The sequence below is a fragment of the Melanotaenia boesemani genome, chromosome 11, assembly GCF_017639745.1.
Source record: "Melanotaenia boesemani isolate fMelBoe1 chromosome 11, fMelBoe1.pri, whole genome shotgun sequence".
Classification (NCBI taxonomy): Eukaryota; Metazoa; Chordata; class Actinopteri; order Atheriniformes; family Melanotaeniidae; genus Melanotaenia; species Melanotaenia boesemani.
The window spans coordinates 37,431,310-37,450,005 of record NC_055692.1 but is presented as its reverse complement, the minus strand read 5'-3'; the positions used below and the strand labels follow the sequence as shown (position 1 = coordinate 37,450,005).

Sequence of the window (18,696 nt, the reverse complement as noted above, 5' to 3'; positions counted from 1 at the left end):
ATACAAATATACATACATACATACAAATATACATACATACATACCTACAAACATACATACATACGTACAAATATACATACATACATACCTGCAAATATACATACATACATACCTACAAATATACATACATACATACCTACAAATATACATACATACATACATACATACATACATACATACATACATACATACAAATATACATACATACATACCTGCAAATATACATACATACATACATACCTACAAATATACATACATACATACATACCTACAAATATACATACATACATACATACCTACAAATATACATACATACAAATATACATACATACATACCTGCAAATATACATACATACATACATACATACCTACAAATATACATACATACATACCTACAAATATATGTACGTACGTACATACATACATACATACATACAAATATACATACATACACACATACAAATATACATACAAACATACATACAAATATACATACATGCATACATACCTACAAATATACGTACGTACGTACATACATACATACATACATACATACATACAAATATACATACATACACACATACAAATATACATACATACCTGCAAATATACATACATACATACATACATACCTACAAATATACATACATACATACATACAAATATACATACATACATACAAATATACATACATACATACCTACAAATATACATACATAAATACCTACAAATATACGTACATACATACATACATACATACAAATATACATACATAAACCTACATATATACTGTACTGTTCTGTCTGTGTGTTGAGCCAGTGCGTGAACACAGATTAAACAGCAAGCCAAACTCGTGTCTCACAAGCCAGGAAGATGAGCGTCTTGCTCCTTTATTTTCTTGTCTTTACAGGTTGACATGTGAAAAAAGCGAGTAAAACTGTAAAACAAACAGCAGAAAAAGAATTACTGTAAGATCGGTAAATACCACTAGGCTAAGCCGCTAACAGGAAGCTACGTTGAGCCTAGCATTTGCTAACAATTAGCACACATTAAAGACAGAATAAACCTAACATATTAATCGTTCGTGTCAAACATATGAATTAGCCAAAGTAAAACTGAATAACACACTCACAGACGTTGCTGTCTTGGGGAAAGATGATGAAAAACGAACTTTTAACTCCTTACGACGTGGCGGAGATAACTTGCTAGCGGAAACCATTAGCAGATACCATAAACTCGCGGGTTAGTCTCGCGAGAATACCCCGAAGTCTCGCGAGAATATCACAAAGTCTCGCGAGAGCTAAAGCAACACCAAACATAGCTGCGGCAGAGAAAAGTCTTTTCCTTACTATCAAACATTATAACTTAAAGATACCATATTGTAAATATCTTACACAATATACATGGCATTTAAAACAGTTCAATCAGCCCATGGGCAGAACACTCCCCGCCTGGCATGACTTATGCCACTAATCTTCACATGTCCTTATAGCCCTCCTCAGTCTTCCCTAACAACAAGACAATGTCGGAAATGGGCCTCAGGTACGTCTTTAGAGCTCCTTGAGATGCTGTACGCACCTCCACTTTGCGGACTAGACCATCGCGGCTGGGGGAGACAGATGTGACCACAGCCATAGGCCACCCATTCCTTGGTACTTGACTTTGTCTCAGCAGCACTATGTCCCCGGGTTGTAGGTTGGACCGTGTTCTTTGCCATTTGTTTCTCGACTGGAGAGTGCTCAAGTACTCATCCCTCCAACGTCCCCAAAATTCTGTCGCCAGGGCTTGTACCCGCCTCCACTGACCCTTCAGAAGGTCCTTTCCTGTGAAGTTTCCTGGTGGTGCGTGTAAACCGGGTTTTTGGGTCAGAAGCATGGCCGGTGACAGCAGAACCGGTGAGGAGGGGTCTGATGAGATAGGGATCAGTGGCCTTGTGTTGATGATCGCTGATACCTCCGCCATCAAAGTACACAGGATCTCATGTGTCAGGTGAGTATATTTGTTTTCCAACAAAATGGAGTCCAATATTTTGCGCGTGACCCCGATCATACGCTCCCACACTCCTCCCATGTGAGAGGCATGCGGAGGATTAAACTCCCAGATGCAACCTTTACTGTGGAGGTATTTCAGAACACTGGTTTGCTTTTCATCTGAATGCTCCATTCCCAGTTCTACACTGGCAGCCATGAAGTTAGTTCCCCTGTCCGACCTGAGCATCTTTGCTGGGCCCCTGACTGCAAAGAATCTCCGCAACGCATTGACACAGCTTGTGGTATCCATCGACTCTACAACCTCGATGTGTACCCCCCTGGTGTTCATGCATGTGAATAGAACGGCCCACCTTTTGCTTTGTGCTGCACCTCCTCGAGTGCGCCGGGTCACCACTGTCCATGGCCCGAAAACATCCAGCCCCACGTAGGTAAAGGGCGGGGAAGTGTCAAGCCGGTCGGAGGAAGGTCAGCCATTTTCTGCTCTTCTGGCTTGCCCCTAAGTTTACGACATATCACACAGCGACTGAGGACACTACTCACCAGTCTCTTACCACCAACAATCCACAATCCACCTGCTCTGATGGCCCCTTCTGTGAACTGCCGTCCCTGGTGTTTCACTTCCACATGATGATGTTTAACGAGCAGTTTGGTGACATGACTTTGCTTTGAGAGGATGACCGGGTGTTTTACCTCTGAATCAAGGGGGGCATGTCTGAGGCGCCCACCAACTCTGAGCAGACCGTAGCTCATAAAGGGGTCAAGGGTCAGGATAGGACTCGAGTTGCAAACTTCTTTCTTTGCTTGAAGAGCAGCATATTCATCTGGATACGTATCCCTTTGAGCTATTTCCAGTATGAGCCTCTTAGCAGCTGAAAGCTCGTCAGGAGTGCGAGGTCTGCTGCACTGATGCCAGCCTTTACACGTGGGTTGAGGTGTGTCTCTTCTGTGGGAACGTACCTGATGTATCAAGAAGGAAACAGCTCCCAGCAGTGACCTCCACGTAGAGAAGCGCTGAAACCTCGCGGCGGTGAGTCTCTTAGCTTCCAGGTGAGTAGCTAGGGCAGTTACTTGTGGCCTGACTTCCAAGTCTGTTTCAGGATCTATCAGTTTAAAGTTCTTGTATTTCTCCAGCTTTGGAGGTTTGTAGAGGAAAGCAGGTCCCTTGAACCAGATCGTGTCCATGAGTTGCGATGCAGCTACAGATCTGGTGGCTAAGTCGGCTGGGTTCTGTTCAGTGGGGATGTAATACCACTGGTCGGGGGATGTTGTCTGACGGATGCGATGAACGCGATTGTGCACATATACATAAAAACGCCTCGAGTTGTTGCAGATATATCCAAGGACGACCTTGCTGTCGCAGTAGAATTTGACTGCATTTGGTTTGTAGTCCAGTTCATCCAGGATCAACTCAGCCATCTCGGCTGCCAGAACGGCTCCACAGAGTTCGAGACGTGGGATTGTAGGGGCCGGCTGAGGCGACAGTTTAGCCTTTCCCAGCACAAATCCAACCTTACAATGGCCCTCTTCAGTGACAGCTCTTAAATAGGCCACTGCCCCTATGGCCCAGTTTGAAGCGTCAGAAAAAATGCACAGTTCTGTGTATGTGGTTGCTACAAGTGACATTTTAACATAGCAGCGAGGGACGTGGAGACTGCTTAGTTTCTTAAGTGACGCTTTCCATTCCTCCCACATGCTTGCCTTTTCGTCAGGTAGGGGTGTGTCCCAGTCCTGAACACCAGTGGACAGCTCTCGCAGTAACAGCCTGCCTTGAATGGTAACTGGTGCTGCCAAACCCAATGGGTCGAAGATGCTGTTGACGACCGATAACACCCCGCGACGAGTATAAGGCTTGTGAGCGACTGCTACTTTGAAGGTTAACATGTCTGTGCTGATGTCCCAACACAGGCCCAAGCTTCTTTGTGCAGGCAGAGTTTCGTCGTCTAGGCCCAGATCTCGGACCCCTGAGGCCAAATCTTTAGGCTCGAAAGCTTTCATCACAGTGATGCTGTTTGATGCAATTTTGTGAAGCTTCAAGTTGGACTCTGCTAGTGATGCACGGGTTCGTTTTAGCAGGTCTATCGCTGCAGCCTCTGTAGGAAGAGATATGAGTCCATCGTCTACATAAAAGTGTCTCTCAATGAACCTCCTTGTGTCAGCTCCATGCTGTGGTTCACCTTTCTGAGCAGCTTGTCGAAGTCCGTAGATGGCGACCACTGGAGATGGGCTATTGCCAAAGACATGTACTCGCATGCGGTATTCCTCTATCTCTTTTGAGAGGTCATTGTCTTTGTGCCACAGGAACCTCAAGTAGTCCCTGTGGTCATGTTGCACCAGGAACCCATAAAACATTTGTTGAATGTCAGTGGTGACTGCAATGAGGTCCTTCCTAAACCGAACTAACACCCCCAACAGTGTGTTATTTAGGTCCGGCCCTGTGAGTAACACCGAGTTGAGGGAGACACCGTAGTGTTGGGCGCTTGAGTCGAACACGACTCGGATCTGCCCCGGCTTCTGAGGATGATACACCCCGAAAATAGGTAGGTACCAATGTTCCTGTTTCTCGTGGATAGGTGGCGCTTTCTCGGCATGTTTGTTCTCAAACAGCTTTTCCATAAAGGAGGAGAACTGCTGTTTCATTTCAGCATTCTTGCTCAGAGTGCGTCTCAGAGAGCTCAGACGGGACAGAGCTTGCTCTCTGTTGTCCGGGAGCAGGGGGCGAGGAAACTTGAATGGTAAAGGAGCGATCCAGTTATTCTCCTCATCCTGATGGACCTCCCTTTCCATTATTTTCAAAAACAGTTCATCCTCGAAGGACATCGCACTTTTATTGTCATTGGCTGTGTGTTGAAAGACTGCAAGCCCAAGACGTTCCTCGGCTGTTGTAAGCTGGGAGGCGAGCGCTGAGTGGCCGCGCTTGTGCTCCCCGCCGTCACTCAATTTCTCCTTCACATTTATGTTGTTATGGCATGGAGTGAGGAGAGATGGACGCCCATTCTGGAGGATATGGGTTCTGAAGATGTTTACAGTGGGTTTGTGAGCATTGTCAAGACACACTTCACCTATTATCACCCATCCTAAGTCTAGGCGCTAGGCGAAGGGTGCATCGTGAGGCCCGTTGATTTGCTCCCTCACTTTGTGTACACGTATCATGTCCCTTCCGAGCAAGATCATCATTTTAGCATCGGGATCCAGTTTGGGGATGTAAGGGGCAATGTGTTTAAGGTGAGCATGTGCAAGAGCGGCTGCTGGAGTTGGAATCTCAGACTTGTTGTTCATTATCTCATTGCACTCAATGAGGGGTGGAAGATCTAAGCACACACTCCTATCTAGTGCTTCGATTTGAAAGCCTGCAGCCTTTCTGCCTGTCATTTCTGTGACGCCAGCACATGTTCTCATCATATATGGTGACAGGCTGCCCTCAATGTCAAACAGGTGGAAAAACTCTGAGCATGCTAGGGAGCGATTGCTCTGATCGTCAAGTATGAGATACAGCTTGACAGCACGTTCTGGTTGACCTTTGGGAAAGACACGTGTTAGACACACCTTTGAGCAGGACCGTGGGAGATTTCCTGGACCGCAGACCTTGGTGCATTGTGTATTCACTTCAAGAGGAGGGCACACTGCTCCCATATCCGGCTGAGCAGGTAACGGAGGAGGCGGCCGAGAGTTCTCAGGATGCATTGCAGAGCAGTGTCTTTCGCTCTCACATTCACTGCATTTCAGTGACACTTGGCAGTCTTTAGCAAGATGACTTGGGGAACAGCACTTAAAGCAGCGTCTGTGTTCTTTCAGAATAGTTTTTCGTTCTTGTAGTGTTTTTAGTTTGAATGACCTACATTTTTCTAAGGGATGAGTCTTTTTATGTACAGGGCAATATCGAGCCGGGTCGTTGTCCTTTTTCATAGTGTCTGCGTAGGTCACGGTGTCTCCATTAGCGTTGGCAGACAAGTCTGTTTTGTGCAGCAGTCTTAAACCCGCTTGGTTTGAATGGAGTTTTCTCATTTTTGTTGAATGACTGACTGTTGCTCAGCATGGTGAAACTCGGGTCATTACGGGCCTTGGCCTGGCTGTACACGAAGTCCGCAAAGAATGAAAAGGGGGGAAACGTTGTTCTGTGTTGCTCTTTGAAACGTGAACCAGTGCTGAGCCATTTCTCTTGTAAGTTAGGGGGCAATTTCTCTACGATGGGTTTTATCCCACGTGGAGTGTCGAGGTAAGCCAGGCCAGGGAGGTAACCATCACTTTTGGCTGCCAGCAGCTCCATGAGCAGATCGCTAAGTTCTCTCAGTTTCACATTGTCTCTGGTAGATAAGCGGGGGAAGCTGTCCAGTCTTTTAAACAGAGCATTTTCCACAATCTCAGGGGCGCCGTAGCATTCCTGAAGTCTGTCCCAGGAATAATGGAGGGCAGTTTGTGGGTTAGTTACATGAACTGCACGGATCCTTTTCACATGCTCGGATGACTCTTTGCCCAGCCACTTTGTGAGGAGGTCTAATTCTTCACTACAGGTGAGCCCCAAACCCTGCGTTGCATTGAAAAAGGTTGACTGCCATGCTCTGAAGTTCTCTGGTGAATCATCGAATTTTGTAAGTCCAGTAGTTACTAACTCTCTGCGTGCTAAGAACTTAGCAAAGTCTGACATGGGTAGAGAGTCATTACAAAGAGCAGGCTGATTATTTTGTCTGCGAGGATTATCTGGTAGTTTTGGTGTTCCTGTCTGTCCAGCTGCATGTGTGGGCTCAATTGGTGAGGGTCTGAAGGCACTGAATGAAGGCCTTTTCTCTACAGCTTTGTGTGCTGGCTGTGGTGTGAGACCACTCACGGCGTGTTGGAGTTCATCGCAGGGTGACAGAGGAAAGGACTGCGTGGTGATTTGTGACTAACACAGCACGTATTCTTCTGTGCGTTTTTGAGTCGCATGCGGTGGGACCATGCTTCTTAAACTTTGCATGTCGTCATTTCCCATAGCTGCAGCTGCTTCCAGGACTTCAGCCTCCACCCTAGCAGCTTCTGCTTCTTTTTCATATTCCAATGCTTCCAAATCCGCTTCTAATGCAGCCTTTTGTAGATCCAGTTTGGCTTTCTCCTTTTTCATCTCCAGCTGACGCTTAGCGTATGCTGCCTTGGTGAGTGCCGCTTCGGCCAAGGCTCTGGCTTTGGCGGCAGCCTCCATAACAGATGATTTGGAAGATGAAAGTTTTGAACTAGTTCTTGATGCCGCACGAACTGACGGCTTTGGGGATGATGGAGGTGGCAGGTTTGCTTCAGACTTTGCCTCCTTTTCATCAGCAGTCGTTTTTAAGTGTTTCTCCATGTTTGAGTTCTTAAGTTTTTCTTTTGTCCACCGCTGTAACGTCTTTTTACTGTACTGTTCTGTCTGTGTGTTGAGCCGGTGCGTGAACACAGATTAAACAGCAAGCCAAACTCGTGTCTCACAAGCCAGGAAGATGAGCGTCTTGCTCCTTTATTTTCTTGTCTTTACAGGTTGACATGTGAAAAAAGCGAGTAAAACTGTAAAACAAACAGCAGAAAAAGAATTACTGTAAGATCGGTAAATACCACTAGGCTAAGCCGCTAACAGGAAGCTACGTTGAGCCTAGCATTTGCTAACAATTAGCACACATTAAAGACAGAATAAACCAAACATATTAATCGTTCGTGTCAAACATATGAATTAGCCAAAGTAAAACTGAATAACACACTCACAGACGTTGCTGTCTTGGGGAAAGATGATGAAAAACGAACTTTTAACTCCTTACGACGTGGCGGAGATAACTTGCTAGCGGAAACCATTAGCAGATACCATAAACTCGCGGGTTAGTCTCGCGAGAATACCCCGAAGTCTCGCGAGAATATCACAAAGTCTCGCGAGAGCTAAAGCAACACCAAACATAACTGCGGCAGAGAAAAGTCTTTTCCTTACTATCAAACATTATAACTTAAAGATACCATATTGTAAATATCTTACACAATATACATGGCATTTAAAACAGTTCAATCAGCCCATGGGCAGAACATATACCTACATACATACCTACAAATGTACATACATACATACAAATATACATACAAACATACATACATACATACATACAAATATACATACGTACATACATACCTACAAATGTACATACATACATACATACATACGTACAATTATATATACATACATACATGCATAAAAATATACATACATACAAATATACATACGTACATACATACAAATGTACATACATACACACGTACACACATACCTACAAATATACATACATACATGCAAATATACATATTGTAGCGACTATGTGGTCCTGTCCTTTCTTAGTCGCTCTGGGTGCGGGGGATCCTGGTTATAACGTGCTTTGATGAAACAATGTCCAGACGATAAGGTATATTCGGGTTAGCTCCCATTTATTGCATAAAAGAAAATGATGACTTGAAGTCCGGGATGGCGGTATACGACAACAGGTGGAAAAGATGAAGATGGAGGTCTAACGAAAGGTGATGATAAGATGGTAAAATATGTCCAGACATTAAGTTGTTTTAGCATACGTTTAGCAGTAAAAACCGTGCGACCTCCCGTTACCCAAGCACCCTGTGCTCTGTCATCTCCACGCCTATATGCCCTTCCCCTCCACATACCTACAAATATACATAAATACATACCTACAATTATACATACATACAAATGTACATGCATACATATGTACATACATACATACAAATGTACATGCATACATATGTACATACATACCCCATAGGCCTCCGTCGGTCTCGAGGGACTATGGAGCTGCGCTCTGGCTGGCGTCTCGTCTGGTGGTACAACTTCGGGTGTGGCTGATCAGCCCGTTCCGGGAGTGGCAGTCCCTTCTACGTATGGTGCAGAGAAAGACTGTAGATGGTCTGCAGGTCTGGTTTGCAGCCCGCCGTCTCTGCCTCTTGGTCTCGGACCGTTCTGCAAGCACGCGTCGAACTTGGCGAGACCTGCTCTAACTGTCGCCCTCCAAGCCGACCGATCCGAGGAGATGGCTTCCCAGGTGTTGAGATTTGCTCCCAGGACTTTCAGGTCCCGCCTGCAAATGTCTTTGTAGCACAGATAGGGTCTGCTGTCGGGCGGTGCCCTTGGGCCAGTTCTCCATACAGGAGGTCTTTTGGGATCCGCCCGTCTTCCATCCGCACCACATGACCAAACCAGCGCAAACATCGCTGCTTCAGCAGGGTGAACATGCTGGGGATTCCCACTCTCTCGAGGACAGCTGTGTTTGTCACCTTGTCCTGCCAGGTGATGCCCAGGATGTGTCGGAGGCAGCACATGTGGAAGGCATTGAGTTTGTGCTCGCTGCCGTACAGTGTGCTCATGATGCAGGCGCTGTAGACCTGGATCTTAGTGTGCTCCGTCAGTTTGTTGTTGGACCACACCCTCATGGTCAGTCTGGACATTGCCGATGCGCTTGTTCAGCTCGGAGTCGAGAGAGAGGGAGTCAGAAATGGTCGAGCCGAGGTAGACAAAGTTGTGGACGACTTCCAGGTCGTGGTCTGAGATCGTGATCTGTGGCTGGTGGTCCACTTTTTGTGCCAGGACTTGTGTCTTCTCCAGACTTGGAGGTCCGAAGTCCTGGCATGCCTTGCTGAATCGGTCCATGAGCCGCTGGAGTTCTTCAGCAGAGTGGGTTGTAACGGCAGCGTCATCTGCGAAGAGGAAGTTGCGCAGGCACTTCATCTGGACTTTGGTCCTGGCTCTTAGTCTGGACAGCTTTCCATCCGACCTGGTTCTGAGGTAGAGGCCTTCTGTGGCATTTCCAAAAGCGTGCTTCAGCAGGACGGCGAAGAAGATACCGAACAGGGTCGGCGCCAGCGCGCAGCCCTGCTTCAGTCCGCTATTGATGTTGAAATACATACAAATACCTACAAATAACCACATACATACATAAAAATGTACATACATACATACAATTACAGATACATACATCCAAACACACACATACATATACATATATATATATATACTATATTGTCAAAAGTATCGTTTGACCTGCCTTGTCTATCATATGAACTTAACAGACATCCGTTCACATGAGTTCAGTATGCTGCTGGCCCTCCCTCTGCATCTCTTGCAGCTTTAGCTTTTCTGGAAGCGGCTCACAGGTTCAGGAGTGTTTGTAGGAATTTCTGATCGATCCTCCAGAAGCATGTGTGTGAGGTGAGACACTGATGCTGGAACCAGAGGGCCTGGCTCTCAGCCTCTGCTCTAATTCATCCCAAAGGTGTTCCATCGGGTTGAGGTCAGGACTGTGCAGGCCGATCAGGTTCATCCACACCAGACTCCTCATCCAGGCCTTCATGGACCTGCTTCGTGCACTGGTGCTCCGTCATGTTGGAACAGGGAAAGGGCCATTCCCAAACATCACTTCAGCATCAGTTCCCACGACGTTGGGAACATTGAATTTTCCAGAATCTCTGGAATTAAGGGGCCCATCCCAGCTCCTGGAAACAATCCCAAACCATAATCCCCCCCTCCACCACCTTGGCACACTGCAGTCAGACTAGAACTGTTCTGCCGGCAACTGCCAGACCCAGACTCTTCCATCAGATGGTGTCAGATGGTGACTCCAGAGAACGGGTCTCCACTATCCAGAGTCCAGTGGCAGCATTCTCTATGCCACTGCATCCCACGCTTTGCATTGTTTCTGGTGATGTACTTCCTGGATGCAGCTGCTGCCATGGAAACCCAATCCATGAAGCTCTCTTCTGTTCTAGAGCTGATCTGAAGTCCACATGAAGTCTGAAGGTCTGTAGCAACCGACTCTACAGAAAGTTGCTGACGTTTGTGCCCTATGCTCCTCAGCATCCGCCAACCCCACTGTCATTTTCAGGCCTATTACTTGGTGGCTGACTTGCTGTCATTCCCAATCGCTTCCACTGCGTTATGCTACCACTGACAGCTGACTGTGGAATATTTAGGAGTGATGAAACTTCACGACTGGACTTGTTGCACAGGTGCCATTTTATCACAGTACTACTCTGGAATCCACCGAGCTCCTGAGAGCGACCTGTTCCTTCACAAAGTTAGTTGAAACAGTCTGCATGCCTCAGGGCGGGGTTTATATATGCCTGTAGCCATGGAAGTGGTTGGAACACTTTATTTCAGTTATCTGGATGGCTGAGAAATACGCATTTATTAAAACTTGTGTGAGATGTTATTTGTGTAATGTCTGTAATAGAGCCTGACCGATGTGGATTTTTTTAGGCAGATTCCGATATGGCAGAAACAAAATTCTGTCGGACAAAAATCAGTCGGACAGTATAATTAAAAAATATGTATGAATAAAATAACTTATTTAACTTATTTTATTTTAAATTCACACTGTTAATTTGTCTTTTTATGGAGCATTAATGTAGCTACCAGCTGTAATGATGAATTTATCTTTAGATGTAGACCACAGGTGTATTCTATAAGCCACATGAATTAAGTTACTGGTTAAGTTAACATTATTCATGCAGCTCACTGATGCCCTTTCATGTTAGATCACATCTTAACTACTCCATTTCAAGCTCCCAGCATCAGCCCCAGTTCCCAGCATCAGTTCTAACCTCAGCTCCAGCTCCTAGCAGCAGTCCCAGCATCAGCCCCAGCTCCCAGCATCAGTTCTAACCTCAGCTCCAGCTCCTAGCAGCAGTCCCAGCATCAGCCCCAGCAGTCCCAGCATAGGCCCCAGCTCCCATCATCAGTCCCAGCATGTGCCCCAGCATCAGCCCCAGCTCACCTTTGCTCCATGACCAGACTAAAGCTGCTACTGGCTGATCCTGCTCTGTCTTACCGTCAGATTTTAATTAATGTTAAGTAGACAGAAAATCTTTTGATGTTTTTATCAAGCACCGTCCAAGGTATCGGTACCCAGTTAGAAACTTCAATATTGGTGTTGTTGACTCAGGTTTGGAGGGCGAGGCAGCGCCGGTGCTGCAGGTGATGCGCCGCTACATCCGGACGTTCTTTGGCTGTGAGGAGTGTGGTCGACACTTCGACCAGGCGGCAGCCAGCAGCATGGAAGGCGTCAGGACCAGAGAGCAGCAGCTTCTGTGGCTTTGGAACCAGCACAACCGTGTCAACACCAGGCTGGCCGGTACCAGCACACACACGCACACAGAACAACCAGCTGCTGTGAGGTATGAAGTTCTGATGAAGATTTCTCCTCCTCATCCTCCAGGCTCGCTTAGCGAGGACCCAGTCTTCCCCAAAGCTCCATGGCCAAGCCCCTCCCTCTGCCCCTCCTGCCATGAGGAGAAGAATGGCGTCCACGAGTGGAACCATGACAGCGTCCTGCGTTTCCTCCGACATCACTACGGCGCCTCCAACCTGTCCCCCAAATACTCCCTGACCCCCCCCCCACTTTCTGCTCCTTCTCCTGATCCAGTCCAGACTGAGCAGCCTCGGTTGGGGCTCCGAGGAACAGATGAAGGAGCGAAGGAGGGTCCAGAGAGGAGGCCCCAGGAGCAGTCAGAACCTCGACCCCGACACCTGGCTCTGAGGGAGAAGGAGGAGGTTCTGGTGTTGGAAGGAGGAGGAGGAAGAGGAGTATGGATTCTGGGTCTGGGCTTCAACAGTGTGGACATGAGTCTGTGTGTGGTTCTGTACGTCTGCTCCTGCCTTTTCCTCATGCTTCTCTTCTTCTTTTTCAAAGTCCGATCCAAGAGGTGGAAGCTCCGGCACTCCCGCCTCCACGTCTGACCGGGTTCAGACCGGTTTGAACAGGAGCAGAGCCAGTTTCTGCAGGGCTGACTTGGAGGTTATACTGTCAGCTGCATCGGTTAGCCTAGCTTAGCTTAGAGTAGCAAATATGCAGAGCTCAGGTTGTTCTGATAAAAGACAGAAAGTAAACCAGTTTGTGTAAAAATCCTCAGAAATAACTGTTTTCAGCCCTGAACCAGACGACTCTGGTTCGACGTTTTCATGACTCTGGATTTGTTTATTTTCTACATTTCTGACTCGAACTGGATGGTGTGATCACGTGCATTTTGTCAGACTTGGTCTGGACTTTATTACAGAATCCCCCCACAGGGACATGGACATGATGGGAGACCAGTAGACTATTAACAGTAATAGATGAGAGATGAGTTCACTTTGTGCCAAATGTTATCCTGCTGATTGGAAACACACCTGTCCTCTCAGGCCCTTTTCTGAACATTGAATGTGTGCGTGTTTATCTTTGTGAGGACTTCTGAGTCCTAGAATTTATGAAGGCCTTTTGGAAGACCTTAAAAAGAGTCACAGTTTGGTTTTAGGGTCAGGGTTAGAACTGAGTCAGGTGCAGAAAAGGTCAGATTCAGAAACCTGTAGACACACACCTATTCTTGTTTTTTTGTAGTTGTTAGCGACAAATCTGACAGCACGCTTAAGACTGAACATAAGACGGAAATTTAATCCCGGTGAGTTGTCTTTTTTTTTTCTTTGTGTTTAGACTTGGGATGTCAAGATTAGTAGATTTTCTTGGTGTGATTATTGCTAAAGTAATTATCTTAATTATTCTGCATTAATTCATTTCCAACCCCATAAAAAACTACATCAAAACTCCTTATATGTCTTTAAGTTTTATTTATTTATATCTTTTGATGCCAACATAACAAAATATTTGGACTGTAAAGTCATACACTATTAAAAAATAGCCTCTGGGTGCAAAGTGATGTTTATTTTGTGTGTGTTTAGACCCACGTTTAGGATCTGAGTTAAAACCGGGTCAGTTGCAGAAGTCTGCAGGCAAACATTTGTGCATGTTTTTTCAACATATAAAGGACATTTTTTATTTACTTCAATTATTCTGACCCCACACTAAGAAGGACTTCTGTGAACATCGGATGGTAAATTCATCGCTGGAGATGCAAAGTTTTTTAGTGTTTTAGGGTCAGGGTTAGAATCCAGTAGAATCAGGGCCAGTTCTTTTAGTCAAACGGTTTCATACCCAGGTTAAGGTGTGTGTGTGTGTGTGTGTGTGTCTGTGAGTGAGCAAGGAACTGAGTTATTGTGCAGTCAAAGGAAAAATTGACTGATTAAAGAGAAGCTTCCTGGCAGCTTTGTGTATTTAACTGAGTCTCCTCCAAATGAATGTTGCTGGGATAAAAACTAAATTTAAAGAAATTTGACGGAGACAGAAGTATGTCATCAAGGTTAAAACATAAACCTATAAATATATTTAGTACATAAATGTGACTAGGACTGTTTTTTCTGTTTATTTTTCATTTTATTTATTTTAATACTTTTTATATTCGTAAACAAATTGGTTTCCGTGTTAATCCTCTGCTGCTTTTCAGCTCTGATTCTTTTTAATCGGTCTGTTTGTGTTCAATGTTTCATACATATTTTACTTTTGTGATTGATTATTTAAACTCTTGTAAGAAAATAAATCCTGTTGCAGCTCTCTGACTCATGTTTACTTCAAGTTGCTGGTTCAAAGTTCGTAAAAAATTTTCTCAACATCGAACCAGATTGGATCATTTTTGCGAACCAAAGGTTCTCTGAACACAATTATAAATGTCAAAGAAAAAAAAGGTGAGCCTAAAAGGTTTTAGAAATATCTAAACTTTCTACAAAATAAAGTTTCAAACTTTATTTTTACAAATCTGAGCAAAGCAAAATGAAAAAAGTTGAATGCAGGGCTGATAAAACTGGCTTAGGCCTGATGAAATTGATTAGGAAGCCAAAAAAAAGTGTTTCATGACACTGAAATGTGATTTTTGTTGTTGAGATTGGCTGTTTTTATGTTTGTGTAGGGTAGGAAATATGATTTAATAAAGCTTTTAAAACATCAGTTGTCCCATTTTTTCATTTAGATTAACAGCTAAATGGTCTGTTCAAATTGTAAAGCATGGTCATTTCTGATAAAAACAACAGAATCACAATTAAAGCTGCAAGCAGCGATGGAGGCCCTCTCCTCTGGCGCCGCTCCGGCCTATTGCACCGCCCCATCAGCCTCCCTCCTACAACACGAAAGCTCTCGCTCACAGCCGTGTGCTCATTCTTCCAGAGGTTGTCTGCATTAAGGGGTGATTTTCAACTTGCACCTCTGTCTGACCACTGATGACAAACGAAGCCTTCATGACCTTGTTTTTTACCAACTGCTGAATTCTTACAAACCGAAGCATTTTGTTATAAAGAGGAAAATTCCACGTGGCCACTGGGTGGCGCTATACTCATTTTTCATGTAGAACCATGTTCAGGTTGGAACTAATGAGAACAGGAAAATATCACCTCCATTGGTCAACTGACAGCAGGGTTAGAGCCACTTCCTGTTTCATGGCGAATGATTTAACCATCACAGGAAGCCATTTTAATCATGATGCTGCAAGAAGTTAGACATATTTTCAACCATCAGTTCATGAAGGATGATATTAATGAGTTTGAATTGGTTTTACAGATTTTAAAGGGTTAAAATGGTGGACTTCCTGTTCCCAGGGGGCAGGGCTATGGCATTGACAACATCAGGACATGAAGAGGCCTTTTGGTTTTTCCTGGCATGTTGTATAAATATGCGACATTTCATCAATGTCAGTCTAAGCAGTGGTTGGATCTGATAGATTAAATATTAATAGGGGGCGCTATAGAGCCACATAACCAACATATGTCTATTTGAATCAGTTCCAGGCCTGATCACTGTCCTCCCTGCTGAGTTTGGTGGAGATCAGGGTACATTGGGTCAGTTACAGTGGCGAATGGCATCCATCACCACATGAAAGCCATTCGCCATGGTTTTGCTTGACGAAGGGACTTGTTTTTTTTTTTCTGTAGTATCATAAAAGGGTTTGACCTGATCTGAAGCACTTTTGAGTGTGTGAAGTTCATTCCTAAGGGAGAGGGACCCCGTTGTCTGAAAAAGGCACTTCCTGTTTCAAGCGGGGCTTAGGCCAAGACCAGAAGTAGTTCTATGTATCTGTTCAGGAGCAGACCCTGATTAATCACTGTAAGTGTGATGGTGATTGGATGAAAAATTGAGGGATTTATACTGATTATACTGATGTCATGGCTTCTTATCCAAGCTTGTCATGGCGCCACGGTCTCGCCATGCAGCGTTGAGCAGCGTTGAGCAATGTCCAGGTAACAACATCTGGACTTTTAGATGTGGTCCCCATTAGTGCTGGGCGATATGGAAAAAATCATATATCACGATATGGATTATTTTATATCACAATAACGATATATATCACGATATACCACAATAAAGTATGTTTTCAGTTATTCTCTGAAAAGTTTGACAAAAATTTCATTGCTTACTTTTCTCCAGCTTTATTTTGAAGTGACATTTAACTGTACTGTCACAAATGAGAAACATACATTTTAGTGCAGCAATATAAATGTATCAAATGAAAACAGCTGTGGCCTTCACATTTTTTTCAAAATCATACAGTTATATAAACTCAACTGTCAAAATAAACACTATTTAATTAATTAATTTAAGGTCTCGAAAGCTGTCCTTCTCAACTATATCAGAATCAGAATCAGAATCAGAATCAGATTTATTGCCAAGTAACTTTCATTACAAGGAATTTGTTGTGATTTGACGGTGCCTACATATAAATAGATAAATATGAACCATAAAGATATGAACAAGCCAACTGAACATATAACATTAAGACTGAAAAACTATATAAGAGTGGAAATAAAAATTATGTACATAAAAATAAATAAGAGCTAAATACACGGGAGCCATGCCTTTACAGGTGTAACGCGAGATGGCACATGTGATTTGTTTATGGCGCTGGGACGCCTTCTCATATGGCGTACCTTGTGCGAAAGACTGCTTTATCTTCGGCTGGCTATAGTTTTTCTTTTCGCAACTTGCCCCCGCTGTTCCACTTGGTTTAGCTCGGATTTTTTGGATTGTCATGTATTCTTTTTCGTGGACCTTCTTAAGGTGATAGATGAGGTTTGTTGTGTTGGCATCGGGCGCAGGAATAGTCTTTTGGCATAGTTTGCATATGGCCGTCTTCTGATCCGTGTCGGACTTCTTGAACCCAAAATGTAACCAAATCACAGACGTACCCCCTCTTTTGGGTAAAAGTGCTTCTTCTTGGGCTGCCTGCGTAGCTGTCTCTATCTGCGACTCCGGGCATGAAACATCAACCTGTTCCGCGTCCATCGTTCAGCACTCATGATTAACGTAAAGCATTTTTCAAACCCGCGCGAGAATCAAAGACGTAAAGCAGCGTCATGTCGCAAAACCACCAGACGGAGTTTCTTTGCAAAAAATCTTTTTTTATTCTTCTTTATTTTCACTTATATAAACTTAGAGTATGCGTAGTGACAAGACAACGTTAATAAAATCGTCGCAGCCTGTTTAATGATATATTTGTTGTAATAATTGATAAAATTAGGTTTGAAACGATAGAAATGATAGAAGAGAAATGGCACGATAGACACTTTTCTATCGTCCCCGCGATATGTATCGTCATATCGCCCAGCACTAGTCCCCATAGAACTGAAGTGAAACATGTGCAGTTTGGTACAGAATGAGTGTTGTATGTCAGAAATAATGGATTCTGTGCTTGATGGCGAAACATCAAAACTTGATGAGGTGCCGCCGCTGAACGCCACCTCCTATTAGAAAATTTTTGATAACTTTTGACCACACATGCCTCTGGAGTGTTCAGACTGAGTTTGAGGTAAATACCATAAAATCTGTAGGAGTAGTTTGTTTAAATGCAGGGCAAAGAAACATGCAAAAATGACCCCAAAAATGACACTTTTTTCAAAACTTCTGTTGAAGTTATCATATAGGTCCAAGAGGCTTTTTTGTACATCCTTCCAAGTTCTATCAATATACTGGATTTCAGCCATATCGGTCAATGGAGTGGGTGGTTATGATCAATTAAATATTTGTAGGGGGCGCTATAGAGCCATATTGCAATTTTTCCAGCATATGTCAATGTGGCTGAGTTCCCGGCCTGACCGCGGTCCTCCCTGGTGAGTTTGGTGGAGATCAACGTTACAATGGGTCAGTTACAAGTACTTCTTGTTTGATGGTGTCAGACCACTATTCGCCATGGTTACATTTGTCGAAGGAACTTGAGATTTTTATTGGAGTATAATGAAAGGGTTTGACCTGTTGTGAAGCAATTTCAAGTGTGTAAGTTTCATTCCTGAGGAGATGAACCCTGGCGTCTGAAAAAAGCACTTCCTGTTGAAAGTGGGCGGGGCTTAGGCCAAGACCAAAAGTGGTCATATGGATCTGTTCAGGGCCAAACCCTGATTAATCCCTGCGAGTCTGATGGGGATTGGGAGAGAATTGAGGGATTTATACTGATTTATGATGTCATGGCGTCTTATCGAAGATCGCCATGGCGCCACGGTCTCGCCCTGCAGCGTAGAGCAACTGTTTTCACTGGATATCATCACCAACTTGTTTTTTGCTGTCTGACCCAGTTTGGACCTGGTTGTGTCCAAAACATCAGAGAAATGTGTTTTCGAGTAAAAACCGTAACTTCCTGTCGCCCGGGGGCGTGGCCAATTCATAACCCAAATATTGACATGTAGTTGTATTCAGGATGGGACTGGCATCATACATGGCCATTTTGGTTCAGATATATTGTTTTATGTGGAAGTTATATCACTTTAGTTTTTCATGGCGAGACGTCAAACTTTGAGGCCCCACCCCCTCCATGCCCTTTCTCCTATTAGAAAACTTTTGATAACTTTTAAAGACACATGCCTTCTGAACATCCT

At 44.4% G+C, this 18,696-nt stretch overlaps 1 protein-coding gene across 1 annotated transcript in view; it reads left to right on the top strand.

The window, feature by feature from the left end:
* qsox2 (quiescin Q6 sulfhydryl oxidase 2) overlaps nt 1-14,397 on the top strand; it is a 35,460-nt gene extending 21,063 nt beyond the window's left edge. Inside the window, exons 11-12 of the mRNA XM_042000163.1 lie at nt 11,921-12,109; nt 12,194-14,397. Of these exons, the coding sequence (XP_041856097.1) occupies nt 11,921-12,109; nt 12,194-12,714 (710 nt within the window). The 3' untranslated portion in view covers nt 12,715-14,397. The remainder of the gene's footprint in view (nt 1-11,920; nt 12,110-12,193) is intronic.
* Nucleotides 14,398-18,696: the final 4,299 nt, after the last annotated feature.